The sequence below is a fragment of the Natator depressus genome, chromosome 7 (genome assembly GCF_965152275.1).
Source record: "Natator depressus isolate rNatDep1 chromosome 7, rNatDep2.hap1, whole genome shotgun sequence".
Taxonomy (NCBI): Eukaryota; Metazoa; Chordata; order Testudines; family Cheloniidae; genus Natator; species Natator depressus.
In genome coordinates this window covers 105,512,096-105,524,331 of record NC_134240.1, presented here as the reverse complement: position 1 = coordinate 105,524,331, position 12,236 = coordinate 105,512,096, and the positions used below count along the sequence as shown (strand labels likewise).

Below are 12,236 nucleotides of genomic sequence, written 5' to 3'. Positions count from 1 at the left end.
AGTGACTCAGATCAAGGACTTGAGGACATCTTCCTTATCCCTCATAGTCTGAAAAATTAGAGGCTTCTAATATGTAACAAACAGTATGCAGAATCCACTCTGTGGACTATTTCCTTTAGGACCCAAAACAAAACCCTCTCTGCCCAATGTCCGAGCACTGGTTCCTGTCATATTTGTTTGTTCCTACTGTACAACGACTAAGTCAGGACAGACCAGGGTGAATAAAAATCAATGATTTTTTTTTTAAATCAGATTTTTTTTTGACAAAATGCTTTTTTAGGGAAAAAAACCTGTCTAAAGATAGTTTTAATTAAGCTACATTATAGCTCAAAGTTCTCTCATCATGGAATAGGGATTATAAATTATAGTTCTGTAGTATGAGACAATATATTCATGTAATATTTAAGAAAAGTTTTGTAAATGAGTTCCAATAGTTCATGGATTAGGGTCCCAGTCTGATTGGGTTCCAGGAACTTCTGTAAAGATTAGTTAGATAAATCTTTCTATGTACCCAATGGAACTCAGTGCTCAGTCTAGAAGATACCATCAGAGATGCTTAGTTTTGTAGTTCTCAAACATGCTTGTTAATAGAAAAAATGTTTTTAAAATAAAATAACTATATAGAGGTGACAAATAACAGACCTCAACCATATTGTCCCTCTGCAAATCTGTGTACACAGAGTCAATCCCTTATCTCTCTCTAAAAGTGCAAAGTTTCAAAAAGTTCAATGAATAGAAGATTTTTGGGGGCGGAATAGATCTGGACAAGGAGAAGAAGTCTGGAGATAAATGTGAGAAGGGAGGGACAAGCAGTAGAAACAAAAGTGAAATTGTTTGAGCAGCATATTCCAGAAGTCTTGAGGTCTTTCTGAGTGTAGACTTCATTGATTTGAGATCTTCCATACCATACTCTCACTAGAAGAGAAAACCTATAATGGCAGCAGGCCGTAAAAGAGACCCAGTTTGGGAATAAGAACCTTTCAAAAAATACTGTCTATGTTTGTTGATGATGTTTTAAGGAAAGTCACACCAGTGAACTGGTGGAAGTCACTTAAGCACTTGGATTCAGAGACTGCTGAAGTGATAATCTCACTTTTAACAGCAGTAGCTTCTTCTGCCAGCGTAGAAAGAATATTTTCTTCCTTTGGACTAATTCATTCCAAACTGAGAAATCATTTGGGACCTGAAAAAGCAGGAAAGCTTGTTTTTCCTTTCCAGATTATGAACAAACAGGAAAATGAAGCTGAAGACGACTGAGTTAGCTGCAGAAGCCAATATTTTAAATTTCTCATGTTGACCTGGCTGACACAGTCGATTTAATTTTTGTGTTTTTTTTTTAATATTTCATTTTAACAAAAACAAACCTGATTTTAAAAAAAACAAATGTTTAACTAAATTCAAAAATTCATATGCTTGTTTTGTTAAAATATTATATGTTTGCTGTTGAAGAAAAAAAATCCAGAATACATAACATTGTTTTAGTTAAATAAAACAATTTAAATGTCTGTCTGGTGATGTTCTCCTCCTAATACAGCATCGCAAGAAAATCCTCCAAATATTGATGATTAACCTGTTGAATTGGAGATAGTTCACCTCCCAATGACTTCATAAATATCTGCTTCAATTATCTTTGGTAAATGAAATAACCAAACAATCATTCATTTTCTGATATAGCTGTAAAGCTAATCTGAAAAGATTTCAACATAAATCACTTAAAAAATGGATAGTGTGTACCTTCTAAAAATGAAACCTACATCTATCTCTGAGTTGTGAAGAATATGTATTAAGATTATAACAACCAACCAGAATGCACTTTTATGAAGAAATCCATGATTAAATCGAGTCTTCCTGACTAGTGATTTAAATCATGATTTAAATCAAATCCACCCTGGAGCAGACATGAGAGGCAACTGGTTGTGGTCACACAACATCTTGCATTTCCCCTAGCTACTTCATCGGTCACCCTGCTCTGCCTCATTGCATGTTAATGGTGAATCAAGAAATCCTAAGGGCAAACAATTCCCAAAATGACTACTACCAAAGGAGACTTACTATTGCTTTCAAGGGGCCTGATCCAAGCTCATTAGAGCAGGGGTTCTCACAACAAATTTTTTGGTGGCCTCAGAGTGCAGCCACCAACTCTTGCTGGTGGCCGCACTAACACTTTTTTCTAAAATACTTACTTAATTTTAGGAAAAACAAATAAATATGCATATATACATGTCCAAATCATTGTAATTTATTTATGTAGGGTTGTTTTTTTTTTGCAGACTCAATAATAAAAGTAATATACAGTTGTGTCTGTTCTTTACTGGACCTAAATAGAATAGAAACACAAATAAGATGCTTTGCATGTTTTGCTTTTTTTGGTTGTTTTTTTTTTTTAAAAAGACGTGCTAGCTAGTAAATCTGCTACTGTGAAAAGTGATATTTGTATATTTGTTAATATCACTTTTCACAGCAGACTTACTCAGCCCCAGCAAGCTGGGGGACAAATTAAGCCCTAGATGGGGACGTGGGGAGGGAGGCAGGCAGGCAGGGCGGGCCAGGGGCGATGGGAGGGTGAGCCGGCATTGGAGTCTGAAGCCCTGCGGCTGGGGGATGGAATCCACCACCACACGGCCAGAGCCTGCCGCCCACCACCTCAGGGCCGAAGTCCAAGCCCCACCATCCCCAGTGTGGGGAACTCACACTGGTTGCCTGCTCCTACATGTTTGTGGTTCCAGAAAACAGCAAGGACCAGCTCCTGCTGGTGGCCCTGGGGAGGGATGGCTGCTTTGCTCTTCCCCCCTCACCACCCAGGAGGCTGCGGCCACAAGAAAAGCCCCTGGTGGATGCATTTGAGAAACGTGGCATTTGAGTCAGTAGAAGTATTTCCACTCACTTCAATGAGCTTTGGATAAGGCACTAGGTCTTTCTTCCCAAGCAGGGAACTACACGTAGCCTTGATACTCAAGCTATCAAAAAAAAGAATAGTAAAATCATTCAAGTGGATCACGTTACACTGTATTTCTACACAAGGATGAGGCAGATGAAGAAGCGCTAAGTTGTTCTTGGAAATTCACCTTCCTTCCACTCTGAAATTCAAATAAATGCCTCATGGCACTCTTGATACCTTGAGACATGGAAAATTAGGATTCCTACCAAGCCATCTTTACAAATCGTTGTTTTCAGGTCTCCCTCTTAAAATAAATCAACAGGGCCCACAGCCATCAAAGCCTATGGTAGACTTCTCGCATTGGTCCAAAGAGCTGCTGAGTCTCATATCACCCCTGTCAGGGTTCCTTCTACACTCTGAACTCTAGGGTACAGATGTGGGGACCTGCATGAAAGACCCCCTAAGCTTATTCTTACTAGCTTAGGTTAAAAACTTCCCCAAGGTACAAACTTTGCCTTGTCCTTGAACAGTATGCTGCCACCACCAAGCGTTTTAAACAAAGAACAGGGAAAGAGCCCAACTGGAGACTTCTTCCACCAAAATATCCCCCCAAGCCCTACACCCCTTTCCTGGGGAAGGCTTGACAAGAATCCTCACCAATTGGTACAAGTGAACACAGACCCCCTTGGATCTTAAGAACAATGAAAAATCAATCAGGTTCTTAAAGAAGAATTTTAATTAAAGAAAAGGTAAAAGAATCACCTCTGTAAAATCAGGATGGAAAATACTTTACAGGGTATTCAGATTCAAAACACAGAGGATCCCCCTCTGGGCAAAACCTTAAAGTTACAGAAAACAGGAATAAACCTCCCTCTTAACACAGGGAAAACTCACATAAAACAAAAGATAAACTAATCCGCCTTGCCTGGTTTACCTATACTGGTTTCAATATTGGAGACTTGGATTAGGATGGGTTGGAGAAGATGGATTTTTGTCTGGCCTCTCTCAGTCCCAAGTAAGAACAACCACGTAAAACAAAGAGCACAAACAAAACCTTCCCCCCCCCCCCCAAATCTAGATTTGAAAGTATCTTGTCCCCTTATTCGTCCTTTGGGTCAGGTGCCAGCCAGGTTAGCTGAGCTTCTTTACCCTTTACAGGTAACAGGATGTTACCTCTGGCCAGGAGGGATTTTATAGCACTGTATACAGAAAGGTGGTTACCCTTCCCTTTATATTTATGACAACCCCTAATTCCTGATCCCTAGTTCAAAGATGAACTGCAAATCAAATAGCTATTTTGATTTTGTCCTTTAAGGCTTCTTTATGATATGAAGACTTCCTCATTCATTTTTTAATATATAGAACAAGAAGAAATTAAAAGTGGCAGGTTCTGATCTCTGCTTCTGTGTGTCAGCAAGATCTTTGGAGCTAAAAAGATCGGCGATGTTGTGTCAGACTAAAACTCAAGACATTAAAGTTGGAAAGAGTCATTATACCCCAAGCAAGAGCAATTTCATGATCTAACCACCATGAACATTAGAGTCCAAACTAGACCACCTCCCCAGTATTGCTTTCCATGGTTTGCAGTATAACCACCTATGGTTATGCCAGTGAAAGGAATGACTAAACATTATTCAGATTTCACTATGTTAGGAACTATAATAAAACTATGATATCAAATGAAGTGGAAAATCAGAGTTCTTGGCTTCACAGTCCGGTATTTTCAACATCCTTCAGTAACGCCCTTCTGACCTCCCTTAAACGTTTTAAAAACTTTTGTCCTGAAAACAAATGAGAAAATTACTCTATTTATTAATCCAGGTGGAAATCAACTGTGAGTTATCTGATACCACCTCTACTAGTACAAATCTTATTCCTAAGAATGAAATGCTCTAGCTAAGTATAACTTTGGAAGAGGTTTCTGACTAGATAAGGGATACATATTAACTTTATACTTGTGCCCAGTGGAAAAGAGAGAACTAGATTACAAGATACGAATTCTGTAAAGTTTGCTAGCTAAAGTTTAATGTCGCCTCTTAGGAAATCACCTACGTTCTATGTGGTTAGCTAGGATTAAAATCGGATAAACACTTTTTGGGGTTTAAAAAGCAAGCTTCTTCCACAGTCTTCGTATTCTTGTTGGGTGTGCAACCACCAGTCTGAAGCATATTCTTAATGCTAATTTGGCTTTCGCAGTGGAAAAAACAGACCATATATGATGTCATTAGCAATGTAGTAAGAACAAAACAAATAGAGATGTTAAAAAAAAAAAAGCTGTAAAAAGAAGTAACACATCAAAATACAGCGAAGAATGGCATCTGAAATGTAAAGTTGTCACAGCTACCAAACAGTATCCTGAATCTAACACATTTTCTAACTCAGGTAAAGAATATTTAGTCATCATATTGCGATTCATTGTTTTCACTGTAGATGTCAGTCTCAAATTTCCTTAATTAAACCATGTACAACTGCTCTATTTACTTGCTGGTGTCAGTATTTTTTTTTTTTTGTTATGATTGCAATAACATATCCAGTCTCTCTCCTGCTGAGAAATTTTCCTCTGAGCTAAAACCTGGCACAAATACTGAATGCAACATGCTTTATTTTTTCCTTCCCAAATTGTAATAGCAGTACAGTTTTCAGTGTGCAGACTAGTTCAAAGGTATATCCTTTGCTACCACTTATCTGAACATTATCAAAAAATATTGGTAAAGGTGCATGCAGTGAACTGTACCTCATACTCGCCACATTCAGAAGGTGTATCCTTGTGTATAGCCATCTGATACTTGGCAAATAAAGTAGCTGACTGGCTGAAGGATGATTTGAACTGTGGGTCTTCAAAGGAGACAGGTACTAACCTCACCTTCAGAGCAAGGAAAATACAAGCAAAATATTTAAATGCATCTTATCAGATTATATGCTCCTGAAGGTAAGGCTAGTGGAAGATCTCCTCAAAGCAATTTCAAAGCCGCAGCCATTAGCATCATATCTTAAATGGGGTAAGGCAAGTATACCCCATAACCTTAAAGGAGTGTGATATTAAAGTATTATAGATATTTTAAATTAGATTTTATATAAGGATGTCATACTGCAAGTACTAATTTATTCTGCCTTCTTATCCTTGGGTAATACAAACAGTACAAAATAACAGACATTTTATTTTGACTGCACAGTTCAGAGTGTGGTTGAAAGTCTTCTTTTTAGAGGCACATCCCTAATACTTGCTACCTAAGTTCCCCTCCCACCCCTGCCCCAGTTTTTGCTTTGCTTCACAGAGAAATAATATACCAGGCAAGTTTAACTATTACATGAGGTCCATTCAGTGTGTGAAATAGTGACAACATGTAATTTAGCTAGAATGTATTGTTTTCTTTTAAACTGTTTTAAACTGTAAGTAGCAAACAGCTTTATACGAACTCCAGTAAACCCTCAACAGGCAATTTTTGCATGTGATAATTATTGCACACACATTTTGGTTCATATTATGCTTGCCTTCCTCATGTAAAGACTCACATCTAAGTCAATGAAACTCTACTTCAGGATTTACCCCTCTGAAATGCTGAATATGTATATGGTGGTCCTCATATTAGTATCTGAGTGCCTCCCACGGTCCACCTCTCCTACTCCCCTATGGCTTTCCTGTATAGTTCTTCCAAATGTTCTGAATTATGCCCATGATTTCTTCATTTTTTTGTCTGCAATAAAGTTTAAATATTTGTGGCACCTACAATAAGATACCAAAAAACAGCTTGCACTTCCAGGATGTTGGTTTGGTTTAATTCACTATTCCCTTGATTTTACATGCTTCCATTAGAGTTACATGTATATAATGGATATAAAGTCCACATTTGTTTCTCACAGAATCCATGCAAGACCTATGAAATGGAGGAGAAGCTGAGGTTTTGCATAAAATTATACTTGGCCTTCTGACCTGACTTATGGTTGGTTTATCAGGTGGGTCCTTGTGAATAGCCATCTGGTAACGTTTATAGACCTGGTAAGATTCCTGAAATGTGGCTTTGAACTGGCAACTTGGTGGAGATGATCTCACTACCCTCACCTTCAGAAGAAGTTAAAGACAGATTCATTATTGCAATATCACATAATTACATACATAAATAAAAGCTGATGAAAGATATCACAACCAGAGAAATTCTGACTTTCAGCAAAACAGATCACACTTAAAAGTCTAATTAATAAATCAGGCTTCAACCTTTCAATTTTTTTCAGGTGTGTGTTAGCTAAAAAATTCTACCATGTAACAGATAAATAAAAAAGGTTTTCTTTTATTCTCAGTGCATGAAACTTGAGTTTTTCTAAGTATTACTTTTAAGGTAATTAAGCCCTTATATTAGAAATATACAAATATTGTTCAAAAAAACTAATAAGCCAATGAGTGAAATGCAAGACGCTAACTGATCTCCATAATGTGTTTTTACTTTAATCTCACATCATGCTGAAAAAATGCTAGATGCACTTACGTCTTGGAAGTCTGAACTCTATACATTTTGGAGGAAGTTCACTACTGTGGTGATGACAGGAGAACAGTTAGACCTTTTCCTAATTAAAAGGAAAAGAAGAGAGGAATCATACAATCACAGGAATCATAAAAATGTAGGACTGGAAGGGACCCTTCCAGTCCTACATTTTTATGATTCCTGTGATTGTATGATTCCTCTCTTCTTTTCCTTTTAATTAGGAAAAGGTCTAACTGTTCTCCTGTCATCACCACAGTAGTGAACTTCCTCCAAAATGTCTAGTCCGCTACACCAATGCAGGATTAAATATTATCTAGACCATGGGTTCTCAACCATTTTTCTTTCTGAGGCCAACCCATAGCCTAGTTGTGCCACAACAACTGTTTTTCTGCATATAAAAGCCAGGGCTGATGTTATGGGGTAGCAAGCAGGGCAACTGCTCGGGCTTCAGCTTTCCACCCTGGGCCCCAGCAAGTCTAACACTAGCCTTGCTTGACGGACCACCTGAAACCTGCTCGCAGCCCCCCCCCCCCCCCCAAGAACTGCTGACCTAGACCACCCCAATTAGTATTTGCCTAACCTTTTCTTAAAAGCTTCCAATGATGGAAATTCCACGTCCTCCCTAGGTAATTTGTTCCTGTGCTTACTACCCTTACAGTTAAGAAGGTTTCCTAATGTCTAATCGAAATCTCCCTTGCTGCAATTTAAGCCCATTACTTCTTGTCCTGTCCTCATTTTGTTGCTCTCCTCTGGACTTTGTCCAATTTGTCCACATTTTTCCCAAACTGTGGTTCCCAGAACTGGACACAGTACTATAGCTGAGGCCTTATCAGTGCTGAGTGGAAGAATTACTTCTCTTATCTTACTTCGAAACATGCCTGCAAAAACATCCCAGAATGATATTCGCTTTTTTTGCAACAGTATTACATTGTTAACTCATATTTAGTTTGTGGTCCCCATTATAACCCGAGCTCCTTTTCTCCAATACTCTTTTCTAGGTAATCATTTCTCATTTTCTGTTCCCATTTCCTACCTGTTAGTTGCCTCAGGAATCGTAATTTACTACAGAGTTACAACAGCAGGCATCCGCATGACCAATGAAAAGTAATAACTGGAAATTTTAGTTTATAGTGAAAATGGCTGCTTCCTAGACTAAAAAAAAGTAATATCATATAGACAACCTCATCTTCATCCCGTATCTTCAGACATATTTAAGACTGTATTCAATATCAAGGACAGCTTGGAAACAATATAATTCCCAGTTCTGGGGAGGTTCTGCTGTTGCCTATGAAATCCACCATGACCCATGAAAACTCATGGAATCACCCTTCGACAGTTGTGCTGGCTCCCTCCTGCAAATCCTCCTAAACTCTTGGCCCCCCTTCCACAAGCCTGGTATCTTCTGGTCAACTATCCCTCCTTCCTTCTTAATACATAAGTCCTCTCCTACTCTCCTGTAACTTAACTGTACCAGAAAACCTGGAAGAATGAGCCAGGCCTGTGGGGTTTTTCTTTATTATTTTATTATTATTATTATTTTTATTATTATTTAGGCTGTACAAATCGAGTCATTATTTTCCACCACCAGTGATCTTTTCAACCTATGAGCACAAAAGCACTATATTTCTCAACTTCAGTCAATATTATGAACGCTACTGCCCATGGTGGTCAATAAATACCAGGCTCTAGTTTATAGAAGAGGCAAGAAAGTCTTCAATAAACTATTCTGTCTCATTTTCCAGGAACAATGTTTGTCCAATTTAAAAATAAACAAAAGCTTAGAAAGTTCTCAAAACTCAGACTTGCCAGCCGGTAGCCAGTATATTACTAATTCTTTTGTAACTCATTTAACAGACAACTAAATGTATTGATTGCCATTAAGAAAAAAATTAGAGATGCAAAGCTTGATGACCTGCTATAAATCATTTCAGACATACGTTTATAGGAAAGAGTTTTGTACTATGCCTTTTCAATTCAGTTGTAAGAACAGGTTTTATTTTCCTATTAGGTTCATCATCATAGACAGTTAAATATGTATATGCTTTAGAAATTTACATTGCATTTTTCTCTCCATAACACCCAATTAATTCTAATTCTTTCATTTGTAAACTGATTTTATACACCATGATTCAAAGTATTTTGTTAAATGTAGGATTCTCAGCAGTAAGAGCCCATGATTGTAAGAGTCAGAGTGCCCTCTAGAGGCCAAGCAAGACTCACCTTTGTTTTCTCATTCATAAGATTTCAAGGGAAAATTTTTAAAAAATGGCTAGGCAATTTATGAGCACACGGTTCTAAATAATTTAGGTACTTTTGAAAATCTCCCTGATAATGTATATTTTATAGCAAAGTATATTTTCAAAAGCTGACAAATTAAGCACTGGAAATGTAAATAGTATTTATCATTGCTCCAGTGCTTTTATTTTAAAAGTGAGCCTTTTCCACTTCAGGTGTTTTCACTAGTCTTTTCTTTGAAAGTTGCTTCTAATGGTAGAAATGATTTATCTTATGTATGTGCATAAAAATAAATCAATAGCAATGTAACTGACAATACCTCTAACTGATGTGCGGCATCATCAGGTAAGGAGACAAAAATGAAGTCTTCAATGGACTTAGGTTGATTCGCTTTAGATTTAGAGTTTTGAGAGTGTAAAACCTGAGGCTCCACTTGACTTGGAGAGCCTTCAAGTGTGTGTGTCTGGTTCTGAAGAAGCTTGTGCAATTTTCTTTCCTTCCGAATGGCCTTAGCTTTTCGACAGGGCGGCTTGCTCAAATCAGCCCCTTTTCCTAGACGGACATAAAGAATTAAACAACAAGGTTATATCACAGATAGCTATTACATGAAAGGTGGGACAGAAGAGAGTTGGTTACAAAAAATACTTTTACAAAAGATATAATTTTTTTTAATAGCATGATGTTATTTAGCATTTACACAGCACTCTTTTCCATGTTCAGAACATTTTGCAGCCATTAGCTAGGATCCCACATGCCTTAAGGCAAGCCAGACCTAAACTGTAGCAAGATCATTCCTTTCATGGCATCTGATATGGCAAACTAAAAATCCTATGGTAGCTTCACTGAAATTAAAATTTGAGATTTTTAAATGAATTAAACAAAAATACAATCATTACAGTAGCTGTCATTCATTTTGACATTAAGTTCAATTTTACATTGTACCCTGAACTCAGTTTTCAATATGCTGCATATTTTTGTCTAAATGAATAGCTGTATCATATAAATTATACAGGATTTTAGCTGCTGAGTAGAAAATGGGATGTTTGGCATGGAAGTCAGTTTGAAATCAGAGATAAACACAGTAGGTGGGTGTTTCAACTAAAATGCTCAGCCAATAAAAGGGTTGGTTTCAGAATTAATGCTCCACTGAGACAAATGGGCAGAGCTACTGTTTCATGCTTTCTACAGACTTAGGAGGATAATCTAGTTATACTCATTCATTCACATTTTTATGCTTATATTCACAACCACAAGGACTAAAATACCCTATTTATTTTAAATGAAAGCTTAAATTCTGTAGCAAAGTTATATTATAAATGATGGATTCAGTGGTGGCAGAGTGCAAAATAAACAAGGCCCTGACAATAGCCCCGTGATGCAAATATCATTCCCTGTTTCGAGATGGAGAAACTGAGGTAAATAGTTAAAGGTCTTGGCCTAGACCTTAAGTCAGTTTCAGAGTCAAGGATACAAATCAAGACTTCCCAATTCCTGACACACACTGTGCTTAAATCACTACCACATCTATCCACAAACAAAGGCCAGCTCCTATTTAGTTGCATTGTGTAAAGCAGTCCTATATCCAAGCAATTAAAAGGATCACCCTGAGGCACTGGAAGGACCTGTCACCACCAACAGCGAATTGACATATTGCATTAGCAACGCAGAGGGCAACCTGACAGAATCATGCACAGGATGCAAAGTAGAATGGATTTATTTCGCACAGCCTGAAAACCCTTTGCTACATATATATAGTCATTGCCAATAGCTCTAATATGCAGAGCAGAGAAGAACTAAAAGCCAGTAAGTGTGTAGTCTGAAATATGACCTAGCTTGCCTACTTTTAAAAAGGTTTAAATAACTATATTGCCACCCCATCATCATCAGTATTTTGAATGTGCATATTTTTATGTCGGCTCTTATTGGTTACTTCTTATGCTTGGTTGTGAAATAGTATTTTTTTTTTTTAAAAGAAGACAAATGTATAAGAGGAACATGTACGGGAAAGAGTCATTAGTAATAGCTTAAAGATTATAGGACCATATATAATTTAACATAAGTGAAAAAAGACTATATGGTGCTTCACTACTACAAACTGATCACTAATACGGAGTAAAATTTTCAGAAGTGCATAACTGACTTTGGAGTTTAATTCTCATTTTCAGAAGTGGCTGACTTAAAAATGACTTTCAATGGGACTTACAAAGCTCTTATGTGCCCTCATCACTTTGAGAATGAGACTTCAATGTTCTTGAAAATGTTACTGTCTGAATATATTCCTATAACTCTAAACTATGAAAACAAGAACTGTACAACAGTATGTATAATTTCATAGTATTTTCTCATATTTCCATTTCTAGCATTTCCATTTGTTTCAGAAGCAAATAAATATTCCAAATATCATTCTTATCTTATTTAAGTCACATTAGAAACAGTATACTGTATAGAAGACACTTGGTACAATATTTTACAACAGGTCTCTCTAGAAAATACAGCATTTTGGTATTCTAGTATTTATGTAATTTACAAGATCTGAAAAAACAACCAACCACTCTCCCTTCCATTTTATTAAACTTATTTTCTTATTTAGCAAATGAAAATAGCACATCAGCTGTAATATATATTATACTGCTTTAAAACAAGTT

The 12,236-nt window shown here is 37.1% G+C and overlaps 1 protein-coding gene across 1 annotated transcript in view; it reads right to left on the bottom strand.

Moving 5' to 3' along the window:
- The window catches only part of ATE1 (arginyltransferase 1), a 176,508-nt gene that overhangs the window by 146,443 nt on the left and 17,829 nt on the right, over positions 1-12,236 (bottom strand). Inside the window, 2 exon segments of the mRNA XM_074959230.1 lie at positions 6,810-6,938; positions 9,911-10,143. Coding sequence (XP_074815331.1) covers positions 6,810-6,938; positions 9,911-10,143 — 362 coding nt within the window.